A 22846-nucleotide genomic window follows, 5' to 3' on the forward strand; every position below is an offset into this window, starting at 1 on the left:
AGTAGTAAAGTTATATCTTTTAATCATGGTCTTTAATTTATTTGGATTTTTCTAATGTATAAAGACAGAGCTGGTCCAGAGCATTCTAATGGAAAGCCTGTCTTTTTCTCACTAATTTGAAATAGAAGCCTTTTCATATATGTAGCACCTATATATGCATGGGGGTCTTTCTGGGCTCTCTGTTCCATTGGTCTGTTAACCTGTATTGTGATATCCATGCACTAATTTGATATGTTTATACTAATATTTGATATCTGTTAGAGTCAATACTCTTTTTTCTTCTTTCTCAAATGTGTCTTGACTCTTCCTATCCTATTGAATTTCCAAATACATTTTAGAATCAGTTTTTAAAACATAGATGAAGAGATTATTAGGCGCTGCAGCTAGATCACTTTAGTTTCAACCTACTTTCTTATGAGTTGATATATGCAGAAATCTCCAGTTTTATGACAAGGGTGGGTCTCAGAGTGACTTTTTATCCTCACCGTTACGGTGGCAAGGGAGGCATGGTAGGGAAGAGGTGGCAGTTGGCCTACGTGTTAGGCATTTAGGGGTGAGATCGCTTCTCTCTTTCTCGGGGCTGTCCTGCAATCCCTAGAAGTAAGGTAACGTTTGCCACTTGGTCTCCACTAGCTCCAGTTATTTGGTGTAGACCCTGTCAATACAACTTCATTACTGTAATCACAGTTAAGTGTATATCAACTGTACGTTGATACATTGTGGGATCCTTCAAGGCCTGGATCGGACTAATCTTTATCAGATTCTCAGAGGGTAAATATGCAACACTTAATTTACTTCAGCATTTTCAATCTATGCCTCTTGACTGACTCAAGGGTTAAACTTTTTATAACTCCATTTTAATAATGTGTTGGAAAATTTAGTCAATTTATTCAATATTCATCCCTTACTGTTGACTGCCTGCTTTGCCCTAGGTACTGTACTAAGTGCTAAATATTCAGTGGTAAGAAAATAGATATATACCCTTTGTCATGGGAAAACCCATCATTTAAACAAAAATAAATAAATATAAATATTTAATTTACAGTTATTTTTATGTGAGAATAACTAGACAAAAAAGAGAATAGTACACTTTTCATGTATTAGAGCATATTATATACAAACAAAACCTGATTTAACCTGTAACATAACCAGATTTATGTAGCAAATTAAACATTGATTTTTTTTCATGTAATTCATTCATTTATTCCACAACATTTATGTTTATTGAGTGCTATAAAGCCTAGATATTAGGCTCACAAAAATGACTGATTCAGTTCCTATCTTTGAGGAGCTCACAGTTTGTTTAATAATTATCAGTACTTTAAAATAATTGCATACTAAATGAAAACAAATATGTCCTTTTCCTTTCTCATTCTTTTTTAGATGAGGATAGGCATTCACTCGGGCTCCGTGCTGGCTGGAGTTGTTGGGGTGAGAATGCCACGATATTGTCTGTTTGGAAATAATGTCACACTGGCAAGCAAATTCGAATCGGGAAGTCACCCTCGGCGCATCAATGTCAGCCCAACCACTTATCAGTAAGTGTTTTCTGGCCTCCTCCTCCTTGTCTTTGGCACTGACTGGAGCTGATAACCTATCATTTGTGAGACACTGTTTTTTGTTTTTTGTTTTTTTTTTCTTGATCCTCTCATTCTTCAAGACATTATGAGTAGATCCACCCTGTCTGAAAGATAGTAATAGTAACCGGGACACAAACTTTTATTTGTGCTCTGAGAGAGCACATGGAAAATCTGACTTGACTGAGAGGTAAATGTAGTTTTGTCATATCCCACACTTTCTATCTTTCCATGGCATACCTGTTTAAAATACAGGAGAACAAATGTTAAAGACCTACATTACACTAAAAAAACTAATATTTTCAAAACTTTCCCCATTATTTATGAAAACCAAAGGAGTAAGACAGAAAGGACGCTTCATCTGTTTTTATTCTTTTGAGTAATGAATATAAGTAAGGAGTCTAAAGTTAAGTACTTACTAGGTACAGAGCAAAACTTCAAACTCTATTTATTTTAAAGAACATCTTTGACAACATTACATATTTTTGCCTCCTGAATTGACCCTTATTTTGTGCCTGGTTGATGTCATTTCCCCCACTAGATATTAAGCTCCCTATGGGCAGAGACTTTTCCTGGTTTGGCTCACCATGATATCCCCAGAACTTCAAAAAAAAAAGTTTAGCACAAAATAAGCACTCTATAAATATTTATTTAATTAATGAATATATGTATCAATAAGACGGACCTCTCCAGAATAAATAGCAAAGAAGAGCATAGAAACCTCTTATCCTGTATAACTTTGGCTTTGTGATAGGCATTGATATACAAGCTATTTAATGAGTGGCATATTCCAGTTACCTTAGAAATCATATTGAAAAACTGTAGAGTAGAAATAGTGACCATTGATCTTTTTTATTGACAGTTACAAAAAAAAAAAAACCCTTAAGCAGAAAATTTGAACATAAAGTTAATAATAGTTGATTGTAATAATAAATAAAATGGAGATATTTTGAAGCCTTTGATACCAAACCTATATAGAGGGAATAAAGTCTTTTAGATGAAAGGTTAGTACCTCCAGATTCTTGAAGAATAGATGAGAAAAGGAACTGAAATGACAAATATAAAATCAAGAGAAAGGTGACATTGAAAAAACATATTTTAAAGCTCCAGCTAAGCTCGTTAAAGTTGTGAATACCTTGATTTCACTATTTTTTTTTTTTTTTTTTTGGATACACCTCTTACAGATTTTAAGGTGGGCAAGAGATTTAAGGGGCCTGACCAACAACATCTGGGCCAGGCTTCAGGAATCTATCATCACTTACTTAAAAACTACCCACAAAGAATGATTGCATATTGTAGCGATGCATAAGCTAACTATACTGGACAAATAAGCTAACTATACTATATAAGTATAGCTAACTACACTTCTCCCAGTTTTCCTGACATTATTCTGAGAAAAGTTACTGAAGACCAACCACCTCACCCATATCCTCTTACCATGGTTACATTTTTTCCCCATCATGGTGTTAATACTTATTTTTTATGTTTGTGTAACTTAGTGTAATTTACATCTTCTGTGGAAACCCTATTTTTGAAAAATGATGTGTAAAGAATGGAGCAGCACTGTGAGGAGTTCATGCCCTGAGCTTAGACATCATAACTGCAGCTGGCTTTGTTTACATGCAACCAATAAAGGAAACCCTGCAAGCTACAGAAGGTCTGTGCATTTTGGTGCTGACTCTGAGTTTTCATGATCGTTTTCATGTTAACTGAGTTTGTGATGATCCTTAATGGTCAATAAAGTCTGAAGATTTTATTCATTTCAGCCACTGCAAACGCTGAAGCATTTCGTTCTGTCATTGTGCTCCACTCCTCCCCCCAAAATAAAACAAAGCCATAAACACATTGAGCTACCATCTGGGTAAGATTCTAAAAGATATTTTCTCTGATTGGCCCCAAATTATGTAATTCCTAATAATACTTTATAAAAAGTAGCTTACATTTGAGTCTATCCTCAAAACCACCCTTTTCCTTTTCCTCCCTCTTTCTCTCTATCCCACTCTTCTTCCCTTCCTTTAACAAATATTTGTTGATCACCTACTGTATTCCTATGGCGGGCACTATGCATGGCCCTCATGGAGGAGAACAGACTAGATGGCAAATGTACCCAAGTTAACAATGAATTATAATTGACTAATGCTGAGGTCAAGAAATCCTGGATTAGAGTATTAGAGCAAGAGAAGGGGTGGGCTAAAATGAGGAAGGAGAGATAACTGGCCAGACCAGCAGAAGCTGGTAAGTCATATTAAGGGGTTTCAACTTAACCCTAAAAGTGACAAAGGACATTGAAGAGCTTTAAGCAGATCAGTGACTTGACCATATTGTATCTTAAAAAGATCACCAAGAGTGTAGAAAGCAGAATACTTAATAGGGGTGGGGTGGGTATGGGGGTGAAAAGCAATTCGGTGATGGAGAGCAGGAATACCTTACCCCATTTTTCATTGATGGAATACAGAGATAATTACTGAGATCCTAAAGTCCCAACCATTTGCCGTTTCAACTTGTGTTCTCATGCTTCAGAAGAGTGGTTAGACTCGATGGCTTTTGACTTCCATTTTCATCTGGGGCACCATTACAAAAAAAAAAAAGCACCTTGGTTCCTGCTAAATCTCTAGAAACCTAAATTCAGGTATATGATCTCAGTGTGACTGGATTTTCAGTTTCTGGATCTGTTTATGCGTAAGTACTTACTGTTAGTGTCTCCAGTCTATACAGTTCAGCCATGTGCAATTCTATTCCACACTTGCACAGGTGACTTTCAAACCCACCGATGTAGTGTATGTCTCCTTTCCCAGAACTCTCAAAGTGAAATGCCAGGATGGACCTCTCAGGGACATTTTCAATAAGGAAGCAAAATTTCACTTTCTTAGAGCAAATAGAAATTCGTGAAGTAAAACTGAGGGTTAAACTCATGAGAGCTTGAAATCTCCAGTTTTCATCCCTGTATTAAATCCTGTAGAATGTCCAATATTCCCTGGTTAACTTGAAATCTCTGTAGAGGCTTTTTCTCCAATTTAATTTTAGTAAGACTATGTGATTATAATGAACTTTAAAAGAGTGGATTATTTTGATATTATGATAAATTGAAAAAATTTTCTACATAGTTCATGCCAAATACATTTTGCCTGACATATTCAAATAATTAATTTCAAAAAACCTTTTATAACTATTGTGGAGTACGGAAAACTAAAAGATCATATAATGTACATGATACCACCACTGGTTTAATACTTTATTATATTTATTTAAGATTTTTGAATAAAAACAAATAAAATATTTCTTTGGGATTTCTCTCTCATTGTGATAAACATTCTAATGAATTTAGTATGTTTCAAAGTCCAGTGTTTTATATATTAAATTTCTACATATGTATCCATAAACAACAGAATTTTATTTTACATGTTTTGTATTGCATAAATGGTATTTTACTGTATGACTTTTTTTCTAAATTTTGTTTCTTTCAAACAAAATTTCATGTTTTTAAGATCTATCCGTGTTGAATATGATTAAAATGATGAGCTAAAACTCAAGCTCATCGTTTTAATTTCTATATGACATTTCAGAGTATGACTACACCATAGTTTATCTTTTTATTTATCTATTCCTCTATTGATGAACACTTAGGTTTATTTTCTACTTTTTAATAATTACCAAATATGTTCCTATGAACATTATTTACCTGTCATTACATAAGGTAGGTTACTTTGCATTTCCTATTATGTAAATATTTGCACTTCCTATAGGTTCTTGGAGTTGGTTGGGATGGTCAGATGCTGTTTATCTTAAAATTCATGTGGACATAAGGAATAAAGTCTCTAAAATCAGGACCATAACTTTTATATGATAGTCATAATATAATGCGTGAGTCATCTTGTTGCATGAAGTAATGCCCAAGGACCATTTTCTCTTCTTCTAGAGCACTGTATTGCTAGTTTTATTTCTGGACAAAAAGAAATTCTTATTGAATCATGAGTTCTCTGTGTTTAATGTTTTTATTCTTCTTCAATAAATGTGATGTTTACATTCACCTCGGTTCCCACTCATCCCAATTTTAAAATAGTGCACATATTACAAAAAATTGTCTTAACATCATGCTACTGATCTGTGAAACTGAAATAATTGCTTATTTTAAGAATGGCTTCAGCAAATTTTGAAATGGCACAAATAACCGAATGATTTGCCTAAATAGAATGAATTGTTTTTCCTTGCTATGTGCAAACTAAAAACAATAGGCAGACTCTTTAATTACTATGATATGAAATTTAACTTAACCTTTAAATATTTTTGCTTTTCTCTTTTTACAATTGATGTATGTCTGGCCTTTTGAGAATGCCTAGTTTTTATTTATTGTGAAAGGCCCCTTTTTCTTCAAAAACCAAGCTGCCTTTTAACCACTGCTATGTAAACAGCTCATGCCGTGAGGGGCTGTACCATGGAGCAGGATGGTTTTGTGCATAAGCTCAGAATCAGAATGCCTACGTTGGATTCCAGGCTCTAAAGCTTATTGTCTGTGTGAAATTTAGCAACTGGATTTCTTTGGGCCCAGTTTTCTCTACTTTAAAATGGGTGCCTACTTTAGAAGATTATTGCTAGGATTTAATGTGATGTTTATAAAGCTCCTACTACTTGAAATAGTAGGCATTATTTATTGCTTCATTCTGTGCTTTCCATGAAGGAATAGACCATCTTATGTCTGCACTTTATCCTCATATTTTATAAATTTTGCCATATTGAAAGACGGGTGATAGTTGGATTACAGAACTCATTTGGGAATCCCATAGAATGAATGGGTTTGTTAATTTGGCGAAAAGAATTTTGAGTGATTATTCATAACTGAACGAATAACCAGTTTATTCCTATAAGTTTTTATTAGCAAAGACATCTTACTGATAACTCTCTAAGTCATACTCATGTGATAAAAACTGGCTATTTTCTTGGAAAATTCTCAAATGTAAGCAGAGGTACATAATTACTTCCATTAATTACACACACACACACACACACACACACACACACACACACACACACACACGTATATATGAGGGATTTCAAAAAGTTTATTTACAGATTTGTATTATCTTTTCATTCTATTTTTTCCATGAACTTTTTGAAGTACCCTTGTACATAAATTAGATTACTTGCTAATTGGATTAATTACTTACTCTTGGCTCCAACACAAATTTATTACCTTATAGTTCTGTAGGACAGAAGTCAAACGTGGGTCTCACTGGGCCTCACATGGTCTCAAAGTGTCATCAGGGCTTCATTCTTTTCCGGAAGTTCTAGGAAATAATGTGTTTTCTTGCCTTCTCTAGCTTCTGGAGGCCACCCTCATTCTTTGGTTCATGACACCCTTCCTCCATCATCCAAGCCAATAATATTGCATCTCTCTGACCCTGCTTCTGTCATCATATCTCTTTTTCTGACTCTTCTTCTTCCTCCCTCTTCCACTTTTAGGACCCTTGTGATTACATTGGGCCCGTTGGAAAACCCAGGATAATTTCCTAATTTTACAGTCAGCTGATTAGCAACCTTAATTCCTCTCTGCCATGTAAGCTAACATAGTCACAGGTTCTAGGAGTTAGGATGTGGATATCTTGTGGGGGACATGGGGGAGGGGGCGAGAAAATGATTCTACCCACAAGGAAAAATCTAAAGGCTAAAACCTGCCTAGAAATATAGCCCCATATCATATTTCTACAGCTCTGTCTTTGAGAGCATTTTTTATTTAACATATCAATTGTGTGAACAAAATCTGGGGAAGAAAAGGACTTTTACAAGATGAGAGGTCTGGCTTCTAAAGGATTTTCACTGGCACTAAAGACATAAATTCCTGAAGAGAGATGTCTGTTATAGTACTGAATTATATTTCTATATTTCAAAGGCAGTAGAATCCTTAGCTTGAGAAGGAGATCATGGAGCCATCTAGAGAAACATGGAATTTTTATACAGATGACTGCAGTCTCCTCATTTCATAACCTGCATGGTTATGCCTTATATAATCTCTAAAAAAGCAGAGCACTCAAGAAGTGTAATACTTAATTCACAAATATCTTTAGACCATTAGCACCAAGCTTAAAATTCCACAGAACACATTTTTATGCTAGTTTGGTATAGTGCATGACTGTTACCCTAGGAATTAAGAAAATTGAATCTAATCTTGGTTAAGATATTAGATGACCTAGATCTCTAATGTATCTTTTAGTTGTAAAATCTCCTGACAATCATAGCAAACATTTACAGCAGTACCCCTTTATCCAGAGGGATACATTCCAAGACCCCCAATGGGTGCCTGAAACCACGGATAGTACCAAACCCTATATATACTATGTTTTCTCTTATACATACATACATACCTACGATAAAGTTTAATTTATAAATTAGGCACATTAAGAAATAAACAACAATAATTAATAATAAAATAGAGCAATTATAATAATATACTGTAATAAAAGTTGTGTGAATGTGGACTTTCTCTCTCTCTAAAAATATCTTATTGTATTGTATTGCGGGTAACTGAAAGCACAGATAAGGGGAGACTAGCGTATTGGATTACTCATTCTCTATAAGCAATTTATTCACATTGCCTCATTTAATACAGCAAGCCGGTGAGGCAGGCATTATTATCTTATTAACTTAGAAAGGTTATTATTATTAATCTAAAAAAGTTAAATAAGTCACTGAGAGCATACTGCTAGATAAGTGGGGGAGTCAGAATTCAAATTCATAACTACCCTACTCGACTCTAGAGCCCAAGTTCTTATGAGGTTGATAACAAATTCAGATGAAATGGTAAAAAAACAATAATTTCTAAATTGCCTTGATGAGAGAATTTTCTCCACAAGAAATCAATGAAGTTACCAATAGAAAGCAAACTGAAATCAAAGTGGGGGAGATTCCTTTCTTTTCCTCTCCCTAAATATAAATACCTCCATGTTGCATGTTTGCTATTCCAGAGTTCTTTTCATACTCAGGGTTGTAAAAAAAAAAAAAAAAAAAAAAAAGTACGTTCTTTCTAAAATATTTACTTGAAGTCTCCATATTTCTAACCATGTCAGTATCTCTATCCCTGGATCTGAACATGAGGGTATATGACAAACTTTGGCAAATGGAGGCTTCCAAGTGAAACAGAAGATAGTCTTTTGTTTCTGTGAGGCTAGAACATTTAGTGTAAGCATGTCTCTAATGTGTTTAATAATCCACTGGGAATACAGGCTTGCTATTCTGAATTTACAGACAATTTCGAGGAATACATCTTTCTGCTATATTGAGAGATACATGGAATAATTGATGAATGATGAAATTACTTGGGTATATTTTTCTTCGAGTGCAAAAGTTAACAGTCACTAACACTAGTCAAAAACACTAGCTAGAAAATTTGCTTCTCTTCCTTTGTCATTATAATTATTACAAATGTTATTATACAGTGGGAGATACAATGTTATTGTACAGTGTGAGACACAGTGTTATAAATATTTACACTCCTTCCCATTAACACTTAAGGTAGGGAAAGACATTCAAAGAACATTCAGGAAATTCTTTAGTAGTTGACCGGTAGCTTCCTTTTTTTCTTAAATCAAAATGCTCATCTCCACTGGTGACTTGATATTTAAAGAAAATAAAAAGTATTGGGGCTGGCATGTTACTGACCTGTCAGTCCTCTAACTTTATTGATCATCTTATCCTTTTCTCTATAGAGACACCAAAACAGTAAACACTTTACTTTGGAAAATAAATGTAATCAGTGAAGACAAATGATTTAATAGTTTTCCCAAAAGGAAAACTTGAGCTGTGACTAAGAATTATGTTTCTATTTTTCAAATTCCAGACAGCAACATTAATATTACTCTTTTAAATGTGCCAATAAAAGTCACATCTAGCAAAATTGAATGAGATATTCTACTCATTTACACATTTTTATTTTGTTCTTTCTTCATTTGTCTCCCTGCTATATCAAATAACATTTTCCCCAGAAAATGTAATTCTGTAGATTAGGAATTGTAAGCCTTCCTAATTTATTATTTTAAATAAATCTGACTTTTTTATTTTTTTATTTTTTTTACTTTTAGAATATCCCACCTCAGTCATTCCATATGTGTATATATTTTATATCCTCCCCAGGGCGGGGGCCTTCTCAGTTGTAATTTTATTATTATTTTTTTATTTTTTATTTTATTATTATTATTTTTTTAAATTTTATTTTGTCGATATACATTGTGGCTGATTATTGCTCCCCATCACCAAAACCTCCCTCCCTCCTCCCTCTCCTCTCTCCCCCGCAACAATGTCCTTTCTGTTTGCTTGTCGTATCAACTTCAAGTAATTGTGGTTGTTATATCTTCTTCCATCCCCCCCAGTTTTTTATTTGTGTGTGTGTGTGTGTGTGTGTGTGTGTGTGAATTTATATATTAATTTTTAGCTCCCACCAATAAGTGAAAACGTGGTATTTCTCTTTCTGTGCCTGACTCGTTTCACTTAATATAATTCTCTCAAGGTCCATCCATGTTGTTGCAAATGGCAGTATTTCATTCGTTTTTATAGCTGAGTAGTATTCCATTGTGTAGATATACCACATTTTCTGTATCCACTCATCTGATGATGGGCATTTGGGCTGGTTCCAACTCTTGGCTATTGTAAAGAGTGCTGCGATGAACATTGGGGAACAGGTATACCTTCGACTTGATGATTTCCATTCCTCTGGGTATATTCCCAGCAGTGGGATAGCTGGGTCGTATGGCAGATCTATCTGCAATTGTTTGAGGAACCTCCATACCATTTTCCATAGAGGCTGCACCATTTTGCAGTCCCACCAACAATGTATGAGAGTTCCTTTTTCTCCGCAGCCTCGCCAGCATATATCGTTCAGCGTCTTTTGGATTTTAGCCATCCTAACTGGGGTTAGACGGTATCTCAGTGTAGTTTTGATTTGCATTTCCCGGATGCTGAGTGATGTGAGCCATATATTTACCAGCACACTTAAGGCCATCACAGTGAAGTATTTGAGGATCAGAATATAATATTGTTGTTATTCCTATATTAAAAAGGGCACAAACTTACCCATTAGCACACTTCTAAAATTTAATAGCTTAAAGTGGTTGTCAGAATCAATGAGAAATTATATAAATATATACTGTATAATAATGGTTATTCATATCATTTCATAGATATGAAATGAGAGAGTGTGTCTGGCAATTTAGACATTTTTTCTTTATGGTTTAGTTGATTATTTGGTATAGGTTTGATCTATATGATTAGGCTCAAGATTAAATGTAGACCCATTCCTAACTGGTTTGAAGGGTAGACCTGTTGTTTCTTCCGGTGACAGCATTGCTAAGAAGTTAGTCACCTAGTTCTAGAATTCAGAATTTAAAGACACTAGTCTGGTATTCATATCAATAGTACCTATTTAAATGGGGACATCTGTTAATTTCACACACAAAAAAGAATTTCTATGAAGTATAAATAATAACTGCTCTACTGGCAATAAATAATATGTTTACAAATAATGCCTAGTTAAACTAAATTCTACACATTATCTAGAAAAATGTAAAGTGAAAATTAGTTACTAAGGTAATTAAGCATAATTTAAAGCAAGAAAGAAAGTCACTCCTTACATTCTCCTTTTCCTTTCTTCATCAAAAATGGCACTGTTTGGGTGGCCTGGAGGTCAGTGTTTATTTCATAATTAAAACAAGATAAAGGATTTTTTTTCTGGATTTTTCTTAGATGTGCACATTTTAGCTAAAAAGGCCAAGTATAAAAGTAAATTTTAAACGTTTATTGGCTGTGAAAACAATTCAAGTAAAATCTGATTTAGAAATTCAAGGTAGAACATAGATAAAAGTAGTATTGTTGAGGTTGTTGGGGGATGGTATAGCCTTTAAGTCTTTGTGTTAATGTGTTTATGAGTTTCCTGAAGCATTTTCAATGCATACTGACAAGTTATTTTTCTAGAGGAATTTTTTTTCTAATACTCTCATTCAGAAAATATTAAGAACCACTACTGACTGATTAAATAAACAAATGACCAAATAAAAGAATGTGAAGTTCACATTCCTGTTCTGCCACTAATTAGTTTATGACCCTGGATAAGTAAAATAAATGATCTCATCCTCCATTTCCTCATGAATTATAAAACACAATTAGGTCTAGATAATTTTTTTTTTTTGGTTTTACACTAAATCCTGCAACAGAAAAGGACATTACTGGAAGAGTAGTAAAATATGAATAAAGACTGTCATTTGGCTAATAGTAATATATCATTATTAATTGTTTAGTTTTGATAAATGTACCAGGGTTATGTGGAATGTTAACATTAGGGGAAAATAAGTAAAGAGGATAAAGGAACTTATTATACTATCTTTGCAATTCTCTTTAAATCTCAAATTATTCCAAATAAAATGTTTACTTAAAAAAATTACACTTCTAACATTCAGTGAGGCTGAGAATTTATTTTTGACATAAATAATAGAGGATCTTATATACTATTAGAGACCTATTGAATGTTTTTGACCTTGGATACAACATAATCAAAGGAAAACTAGCTTGGAAGTGATGTTTCACAGGGAGTGGAGTGGGGAACATTAGAGGTGGGATGAGTATTAACAGGTAACAAGTTGTTCTAGGCCTGAGGTATGGTCATGAGCTAGGATCACAGTAGTGGGAATAGAAAGAAAATATGAGGGCACTTCAAAAAGTTCATGGAAAAATAGAATTGAAAGATAACACAAATCTTTCCATGAAGAGTCCTCATATATAAGATGTGAAAATCTTTAAAGAAATAATTGACAGTGATGTCTGGGCTTTGCAACTGGAAAACCACATTTACTCACTTTTGAAAATAATAATGCCTATGAATTTATTTTTTCTTTTAAAGTTCTTTTAGGTTTAGCATGAAATCAAGCTTCTATATCAGTGTGCATAAACAAGAAAAAAAGGACAAAAATAGCTTCTATATTATTTTATATTTCTCCTTTGTCATTTATGCACACTGTTCTCTAAAGACAATGGCAAAATTTTATGTTATATTAAATTGGATTATTTGTATATTGTATTATATTATATTAAGTAAATAGGTATGTTTTAAATCCCCCTCAAAACAAGGCAGTCTACCTTCCAACAAAACTGATATTGAATTACATTATGTAAATAAATTTTAATGTTTAATAAATACTGTATGTTCAAGAAGTCATTTTTAACCTAGAGAGTTGAAACCAGGTCTTAATTGGGCCTTAATCTTTCAGCAGTCAGTTCCTTTCACTTTTCTTTTGTGTGTAACAATTTGTGCACTAGGTGAAATCTAAATGCCATGATCAAGAATTCTTTTCATGGTTCTGATTAAAATGTTAAGATTCTGATGCATTAGTCATAATTACTAATTCAAAATTGCTCTATTATCAGTTTTTGTGATACTGGCCAACATGACAGTGTTTTCTCTGGAGATCTCACTTGAGAATTTTTTAGAATTGCAAGTCTAAAACCAACATGTTTGATCATTTTGCTTTAACTGACCCTCTATAATCTCAAGCTTCATTAAATGTTAGATCTGTAAGTAATCTTTGGAATAAATTAGAGCAAAATCTTTCTTTTTCCACAAGCGAATTGAGAACCAGAGAATTTAAGCAACCTAACAATGCCATTAGCTAATTTGTTCCTTTCTTACGTGTATGGAAGGGGGAAAAAACAAAAAAACCTTAAAAGAGATCAGATTCACAGAGTTTACCTACACCTCTTCTCTTGTCTCATTCTTACTTACTACCTTACCATAGTTTCTTTCTATAAAAATTAGTATTTCTGAGAACCATCATTTTAGGGGAATTTGCAATGACTATTTGTTATAAAACATTGTTTAAGATAATAAATAGAAGAGGTAGGTTGAACTCTTGAAGAAAAAGAATAAAGTATGCACTTTGTTTTTTAGCCCCCAAATATTTTCCCAGGCTGATTTGCTTTCTTTGGGCTTGGAGTTATTACAATTCTGCATGTTTTTCTTATATCTAGGCTACCTCTTCTTCTGATTGGTTCAGGAATATGGAAAGTAGAGAACATGGAATTCTTTAAAACCAATTCTGGTCCTAATTTTTTGTAACAAAATCAACTAAGAATTATTCATTTTTTAAAATAAATGTGCGTATTTTCTTCTTTTCATTTCTTCCCTTGTCTTTTATACAGAAAGACCAGCGCGAAGATGGACTCTTTTAAGAAAGACTTCTGGTCAGAGCAGTGAAAAATTATGAGGAAATTACTTAATTTACAAGAACTAATTACAGTAATTTATTGTACTCTTTCATTTTTCATCTCTTTTTAAAGTTCTGTCTGTAGACATACAAAGCTTTTGAGTGAGTGTTTTGAATTTTAAATATCTTGGCATTTACTAGATCTGGAGTTCATAGGCTGTTAAAAGTCAAAATTGACAGTGTCTAGAGAAGCCAATGGGGTGAAATCATCTTTTGCTATTCAGCATCTTGAAATGCAAGAATTTCAGAGGCATTACTTCTGCATTAGCTTTACCACTAAATAGGAACATGCCAGGATGTGAACACTCTAGCAAGCTCCAGGCATGCAGACTACGGAATCCATAGTAAGTACACTTTGCCATCAGTACTTAACCCAGGGTGAGTTTCAGAAAGAAATGAGCTGGGATGTCACAGAAGTGCCTTTGAGACTCTCTGCCATAGAATTTTCATGGGACATACAAGAAAGACCTGAATTTTAGAACCCACAAATTGACAATCTTTTAAAAATGCCTCAAAATGTGCAACCAAAAATGTTTGTAACCTTAAAATACATAAAAACTTGGTGAGATCCTTTTTCTGTTTTATCTCATAGTGAGCTAGATTCTTACTTTCCTTATTTGGACAGGAGTGTTGCTTCTGCAGAATGAATGAATCTTTGAGTTTCAAGGGATTTTAGACTGTCTAGCTGCTCAGTAAATATAGTTTTGTCGCGCCTATCTTCAAACTGCATCAGATCTTAGAGCAGTGAAGCACAAAGCAGAAATATAGAGCAGTTTCTTCTTCCCCTCAGGTGGAAAGAAGAAGATGAGTAGGAAAAATTCAGAAACTTCAGAATGCTTAGAAAAACATGGGCATCTTCATGTTCTTTATTTTCATTTTTCAAAATTGTCATCCTTCTCCAGCACTCAAAGACACCGTGTCTAATGCCGTTATAATAGAGCCCAAAAGCACTCCTTAGCAAAAAGATATTCAGGTGAATAATTAACAACAACAGAAACTTCTAATTTAACACAACAGATTGAATATTTGAATTTACCTTTAATCTTTTCTGAAATTTATAATTAATCTTTTACTGAAACAACAGTAAAAATGATAGTAAGGGTATAAAAGAATTATAACTCTCTCCTGAAATACACACACACACACACACACACACACACACACACACACACACGTATATTCATACGAGGATACTTCAAAAAGTTTGTGGAAAATTAGAATTGAAAGATAATGTGAATATTTCCATAAGCTTTTTGAAGTACCCTCATACACACACACACACACACACACACACACACACACACAGAATGGAAGAGGAATTAACAGGGGAACAGAGTAAGATGGAAAGTGTACACATGAGGATATTTGGCTTAGTGTAGAGGAGAAAGTTGAAGTCTTGGATCCTATGGAAGAGGGTGCAGCTAAAAAACAAGTATATTCACTCTAAATCTAAATATAGTCTATTCATGTGCACATGCACATACCCCACCCCACCCCCGCCACAGAACCTAATTAGAAGATTAATCTACAAGGTGCAGGTTATAACCAAGAAGAATTCCAGGAAAAGTATAGGAGGTAGAAACAACTCTAGGTATTTTGAGTAGGAAAAGATTTAATACAGGGAATGATGTGCTTATAGAATTGGAAGAGATAAAAGAGCATATTCTAAGCTGGATGTTTTGAAATGATGTTCCTAAAATATAAAACTGGCCAGTTAGATAAGCTCTTACCTTTGTGGTCATCACTGGACCTATAATAGTCTAGGTCTGGAGCCATGGCCATGGCCATACTAGCTTTTGAACATCAGGAAACTGAAAACTAAATGCCTGTATATACATTCCCATGATTAAGAAGTTAGATGAAAACAGTATGGAGGTTGCTCAAAAAATAAAAATAGAACTACCATATAATTCAGCAATCCCATTGCTGGGTGTGTATCCAAAGGAAAGGAAATTAGCATAACAAAGAGATATCTACACCCCCATGTTTATTGCAGCACTATTCCCAATAGCCAAGATATGGAATCAAACTCTGTGCATCAACAGATAAATGGATAAAATAAATAAATAAATTGTGGTATATATAGCCAAGACATGGAACCAACCTAAATATCCATTGATGGATGGTTGAATAAGGAAACTGTGGTATATATACACAACGTAATACTACTCAGCCATAAAAAAAGAATTAAATCCTGCCATTTACAACAACATGGAGGAACCCAGAAAATATTTTGTTAAGTGAAATAAGTCAGGCACAGGATGATAAATACTACACGTTCTCACTCATACGTGGGAGCTAAAAGAAAAAGTTGAGCTTACAGAAGTAGAGAGTAAAAGTGTGGTTACTAGAGGCTGAGAAGGGGACAGGGGAGGGAGTATAAGAAGAAGTTGGTTCACAGATACAAAATTACAGCTAGATAGGAAAAATAAGTTCTAGTGGCCTACAGCAGTGCTAGGCATCTAAAACTAACAGTAGTTTATTCTATGTTTTCAAATAGCTAGAAGAGAGGAGCTCAAATGTTTTCATCACAAAGAAATGACAAATTTCTGCAATGATAGATATGCTAATTACCCTGATTTGATTATCACGCATTGCATATATATTTTGAAATATAACTCCGTACCCCATAAATATATACAATTAATATGTGTAGGTTAAAAAATAAATTAATTTTTTAAAAAAGAAAGTCACCAATACTGGGTCATTGTCTTGACACTCGGGAACTAGAAACTGGAGCCTGCTTTTGCAAATCTCTAGTACTGTGAGTGGCCATAAAGGTCTTCCTAACTAGCAATTGAATCAAAGTGTAGAATTGGAGAAAAAAGTATAGTGGAATAAAAAACCAAATTCTTACCTCTGCCTTATAGATAGCTAAGTTGTCCTTTACATATGCTATTAACAGTACGATTTGGAGAAGACAATATACTCTGGAATAGGATGCCTGAAATTCCATCATTATGATTCCATTATTTTTTCAAAACTCTGAATCTTGTGTTAAAGTGTTACATTTAGATCATTTGTACCTCAGTATGAATAACTTTTCAGGTCCTTTTCTGGAGAAGGACATAGTACAGAGCACAAAGCTTGGTGAAAATTAGGGGAAACAGGCATGCAAACAAGAGTTGAGAGAGTCAGACACCAGCTTCATCTCTGCAGCTGAGAGGGAACAGCTCCATGGACCTCCATGGTATCGAGCTTCCTGCACATGCTTGGAGCCATTTGCTGATACAAAGCAACAGTGAATTTTTATTTTGAAAATCATTGTGTAGAAAAAGACTGTTGACAGGAGGAAGGGTGTCAGGCAGGTAAACTAGAATTTGTGTGGCTTCCAAATACTTATTAAGCATGTTGCTGAAACTCCCAGGTTGTATATCAACAAGCTGGGGATTACACCTGGGGGATTAATTTAGATTTATGTAGAATTTAAGCTTCCATATCAGTCCTGAGGTGCTAAAGAAACAGATTGTTAGGCAGAGCTTCAGAGCCAGCACCTGGACTTAATAAAACATTTCACGGGGCACGAGAGGTTCTGGGGTGATCAGTGTCTAAATTCCTAATCCCTGTATACACATTTGATCATTTATTCAGCACCATGACTCATATCATCACCAGGCATGCTGTGTGAAATGTTTCTCCTGACCTCCTCCACAGACCCCCAAGTAAGTCATTCAGGTTACCCTATGGGAAGTCATCTGAGTACTGCACTTCAGTGTTCATATATACAAAAGCTGCAAAATCCTGGATATCATAGGAGCTTGAATCAATTATTCTTATGTGCTCTCATTTTCATTATTGAAATTGAAAACTGTATTTAGTTTATTGATAATAAAATGTTTACTTGGAAAATAATAAAATCCCATAAAAACTGCTCTCTCTGTGATTTCTAGCACAGTATATGAGATTTATTTAAAATGTCAAGAGATTGATTCATTATAAAGAGTTTCCTCCCAGCCAAAGTTCAGTGAATTATTTAAAAGTCCTGGCATCTGACGTAGCTGATGCTCCCTCTTCTTTCAGTCATTTACAAATACTTTCATAGATGTATCCTCAATTTTATTTTTTATTGTCAGAAAAATCTCAGTTATAGAAAAACATACAGATGTTGGTGAGGCAAACAAACTATAAAAGAGATCAATTGAGGGCTTAAAAGACAGGGAGAGGGAATGTAGCTCATGTGGAGTCCTAATTGTTGGGCTTTAAGGAAACTTTTTGGGAAGATTGAGCTTATGGCTCTATGTTAAGAGTTGGTATAAGTGAACTCTATTGTTTTAGTTCTTGGCTTTTGTACTTAAGTCCACAGTCATCACTTCTTCCTTTATCTTACAGAGTTTCTTATTTTTGGATTGTATGATACGTTGTATTGCATACTGCTTGTGTCACTAATTTGTTTCTATGAGTATTTCTTGTTGTTTTTTTAAAATTATATGACTTATTTTGTGTATCCTCATTTACTCCATTTAAAGGACTGTTTTAGTAGGTCACAAGCATTGAATAAATGTTGATTGACAGCATTGATGGACACCCACATATTGCACATTGATGACTGTTCTATTTGAGTTTAGCAAAATTAATGTGGAATTCACTGCTAAATTAAATGATTGTTTAGTGATTTTTACACTTATTTCTGAAGTGACTGATTGTATATTTTATGTAAAGAAAATTGATGTCTGTGCAAATGAAAAGAAAGCAAACAGTACTGATGACTTCCATTCTGATTGTCATTAATGCCCTACCTATGTCTCAGTTTAGTTGTTTTGTGATGGAGATCTATCTTAGTGTAGTCTTCTTATTTATTGCAGGGCTAAGCTTGACTAGGAGTTGACAGATTAGATTCCAGTTCCACAATATCATTTTGCTGTTTTCTTGAGTAAATCACTCATTCTGAACTCAGTTTCATACTCCATATATTTGGCAGAGAGGAGCATTATTAGCTTTTGCATCGGGTCATGTTATGTGGATAAAATGGGAAAAGGCTTTTGAAAGAATTTTGAAATGTTAGAATGAGCCTCACTTCCTTATATCCTAAATTAATATAATATTTGTATAATATTTTTAAGGAATAGTCCATCAGAACTGTTCTTTTATCCTTTAGAAAGCAAAATACTACAACTCTGGTTCTTAAAAATAAGTATAGACTTCTCACATTGTAACAATTATTAGTAGTGCCAACTGTTGTTTTCAGATTATTTTTTTAGAACATTTGAGAAGTGATTTTTTTCTTTTCCTTAGTGCAGAGGTAATCATTATTGCTTGTGCAATGATCTTACGTTTGCACACATTCTTGGTTCTCTCTGGGCTCATTACCACAATGGTTCCTTTCCCTCACCATCTCTCACATGGCATAACTTGGAGTTGCTATTAACATTAACCTGACTTAGGAGGATGAGTTGTTTTTAGGAAAAAGATGATGATTTTGTCTCCATGGTGCCTTCAAATAAAGTGTAAAGTTTTGGTTTAGGACTTCAAAATTTTGTTGTAACATACTGCCCAATCCTTAACTCTCATTCTTACCTCACTGTATAATATGATCAAATGGTAGGAAACGTGTTGATTCTGTTCATAATTTTCTCGTTTATAACCTTTTGATTATGTTGTTCTCCATGTTCATTTGTTGAAATTCTGCACATTTTTAAATAACATCTCTTCCATGAAGGCTTTCCTCTGCAAACATTTTTTCTCTTCTGTATTTCTGCAGCTTTTTGTATCCACCTTTTTAATGGCATTCATCCTATTCTATTTCACTTAACTTTTATATTACTCTGTTTTTTTGCTTGTTGAGTTTTTATTTTCTTTTTTGCTTCTTTTATTCTCTGGTTTCTATCTCTCTTGACAAAACTGTGAGCTTTTTAGATTGTGTTCTACTTATTTTCACAAGAGTGTCTAGGAAGTTTTCATTGGGCAATGAGAAGTAGTTCATAATGTGTTGTTGAATTGAATTGAATTGTTGGGCCACACTTTTAGGTATGGATATCAAACTGAACCTTTCATGGAACTGAACAAGTTTAAAGAATAAATCTCCTCCAATCTTAAGGTTTTGAAAAACAGTCTTGAACTGTGGCAGGAAGGGAAGAATCAGCCGTTTGACCAATAAGTGTTAGTGAGTTTGGATAATATGTATTGGTAGAAATTAGTAACTACATATCACTGACACCTGAAGTCATGAAATGTTGTTCTATGAAGCTGAATACTTGATTTATGTGTTTGACACACAGGACATGCATTTAAAGCTCATTGGGAGTCTACAAAACATAAACGGCATGCTGTAGAATGGGCAGGTTTTAAAAACAGACAGGGTAAATTCTACATGTTTGAAATAAACCTATATCATGTAGTTTCCTTTGCCCTTTGTTTAGAGAAAAAAAATCAAATTTGAACAAATATTTTTAAAGAGTGCTCTTTAGGAAGAAACCAAATGCACAAATATTTTCAGGTAGTACCACGAGCGGCTTTGTTTCTTTATTATTATAACACAAAGAGATATTATATGAGTTATAGCATTTCCTACTATTTGGAATCCTATGGAGGCCACATCTATACAAAGAAATAGGGGTATTAACGTGAGCACAGTCATAAATAGTCTTCCTGAGTCTTTAAAATTTCTGTCCATTTATTCACCCTTCCCTTGCCTATTTGATTCATCTTACCTATATTTTCTTTTAAGATTATTAAAACGAGAAGAAAGTTTCACATTCATTCCTCGGTCCCGTGAAGAGCTTCCAGACAACTTTCCAAAGGAAATCCCTGGGATCTGCTATTTCCTGGAGGTAAGGACTGGTCCAAAGCAGCCAAAGCCTTCACTTTCTTCATCGAGAATAAAAAAGGTTTCCTACAACATCGGCACCATGTTCCTCCGGGAGACGAGCCTCTGAGACCTGCTGCAGATCAAAGACTCCTCCAAAAAGCACAAGCCCAGAACATGGGTCACGACAGGAGGGTGAAAAGAGATGGTTTCTCTTTCATTGCTTTGTTGAGAATAAGCAATGGGATTTCTGTGTTATGTCAGGCAATAATCCTAGAAAAGGGTGGGTGACCACTGTCATAAAAAGTTGGAGGGTGGGGGAAAATAAGATGTGTCCATTCATGAGTGTTTTTGGTCATTTATACATATTTTAATTACAAGTATGGGCCCCCTTTCAAACCTAATCAATAAATAGATTCCTTTTTTTCTTGTTTCTCACACTTACAGGTTTCCTTCCCTATATATTTGTACCACTTTTGAGAGCCAGTTTTGATTATATATTCCTAGCTTTAGTGAGTTGGTAGGTAAGGAAAATTTTCTAATTTTTTCGTTTTTTTTCTGAACGACATTTCATACATATATATCATGGCAGTGTAGTAAACTTTCCAGCAGGAAGAATTGTAATTCAGCAAAATATTTTAGGGATATTACCTATTTTTATACATACCTCTTCTTCTAGGTAATTACATTTCACATAACATTATTAAATTTTCAGAATCTGCTACTGTATTGTTGGTATATTATATAATGCTAACCTATTAATCTAATATAGTTTCACTTATTTAGAGAGATTAGTGCTTGTACTGAGAAAACATATAACCAAGGATTTCAGATGTTGAGAAAGCATTATATGTCTGCCTAGTAAATACATCTTTTAGATTTAGAATTCATTAATGTAGCATGGAATCCAGAGGAAATGGAATTTCCCAATATGGATATATCTGTAACCAAGACTGAGGAAAGGTCTTTTTGTCGTCTTCTAATAAATATCAGTTAAAATGAAATGCTTTGCTACGTTGAACCTTTTCAGCTTAGCACTTATAAATATAGGTTATATTTGCAACACTAAACTGCATTCTAATAAACAGCTTCCTACCAAATGACAAGTTATTCACCAACTGATGCCTCCTAAGGGCTGACTACTGCTCTTGGTATTAGTGACAAGGAGGTATCAGGACATTTTGTCAAGAATGTTGTTTTTCCTTGCATAACACAAAACAAGGAAAACTCTGTATTTTATGGCTTGGAGATATTTTTTTAAAAAGTTCTTCTGCAGTTTGGTTGATGTGGCTTTTAAATTCAGTGAATCACCTTCATGAACACTGAAGTAGGTTTAACCTTCAGAACTAGTAATCACAATAGTTACAAATAGGTTTCCATCGCATGTTCTGCTAAAATGAAAACATGTTCCCCTTAATCAATACTGCATGAAAATATTATTACAGGCTCACACTGAAATTAGTAGCACAGTGTGTCCAGAGTTTTCCTATTTTGGATTAGATATAAAACCTAAGTTTCTATTGAGGTTAATGAGGTGGAAACATCTGTTTCCTTGAAACCTTGGAGTGGCCATTTTCTTACTGTAGTAGGGGTACTAATTGGTAGCTTATGTCTACTGAGTGCAGTATATTTATTTTCTGTCCAGAGATTTTGGCTGCATTATGATTCGGTTATGACATAACTCAGCTAAGGAGCTAATTTGCAATGTAGTCTGATGCTTAATTCATGTTTTTAAGTTCTCTAAGTGTGTGGCTAGAATATTTATAGATATAGAAAGCATTTGTTACATTGTGATCCCTTTTATAATTTGAGCTCTGTTCTTGTCCTGGGGTTTATGAGGACACTAGTGTGACACTCTTTATGTGGAGAATACAAGACATAGACCCTGGGCTCTCTAAAACCTTCCCTGTCCCCCTGTTTCCTGGGCCTACATCTCTGTGTTCAACCACTTGGAGGAGAGAAGGTCAGGGTATTCATGTGAAGCTGTGTAGGCTGAGGACAGAGAATTCTCACGGGAGTAATTACTCACAAAGAAATTTCTTCAGGGGGCTGGGAGATTAACCCACTTCCTTCACAGGAGACAGTGGGGAGGTTTACAGCCAGTATGAACTTAGCAGGTCGGGAGCACCTCAGTCCTCATCCTGATAGTAGAAAATGCCTCAGCAATTCTGATGAGCTCCTTATAGCATGGAAGCATGGGGAGAGAACCAAGCTCACTGAACTAATTTACACTTATTATCTGCAGTAACTTAGAGCTTATTGTGATATAATAAATCCATAAATGTTTTGGT

The 22846-nt window shown here is 34.4% G+C and overlaps 1 protein-coding gene across 1 annotated transcript in view; it reads left to right on the forward strand.

Annotated features, from left to right (window-relative positions):
• GUCY1A2 (guanylate cyclase 1 soluble subunit alpha 2) overlaps positions 1-20847 on the forward strand; it is a 276535-nt gene extending 255688 nt beyond the window's left edge. Inside the window, exons 7-8 of the mRNA XM_063094613.1 lie at positions 1384-1538; positions 20478-20847. Of these exons, the coding sequence (XP_062950683.1) occupies positions 1384-1538; positions 20478-20685 (363 nt within the window). The 3' untranslated portion in view covers positions 20686-20847. The remainder of the gene's footprint in view (positions 1-1383; positions 1539-20477) is intronic.
• The last annotated feature ends 1999 nt before the right edge of the window (positions 20848-22846 follow it).

Source organism: Cynocephalus volans, chromosome 4 (genome assembly GCF_027409185.1).
Source record: "Cynocephalus volans isolate mCynVol1 chromosome 4, mCynVol1.pri, whole genome shotgun sequence".
NCBI lineage: Eukaryota > Metazoa > Chordata > Mammalia > Dermoptera > Cynocephalidae > Cynocephalus > Cynocephalus volans.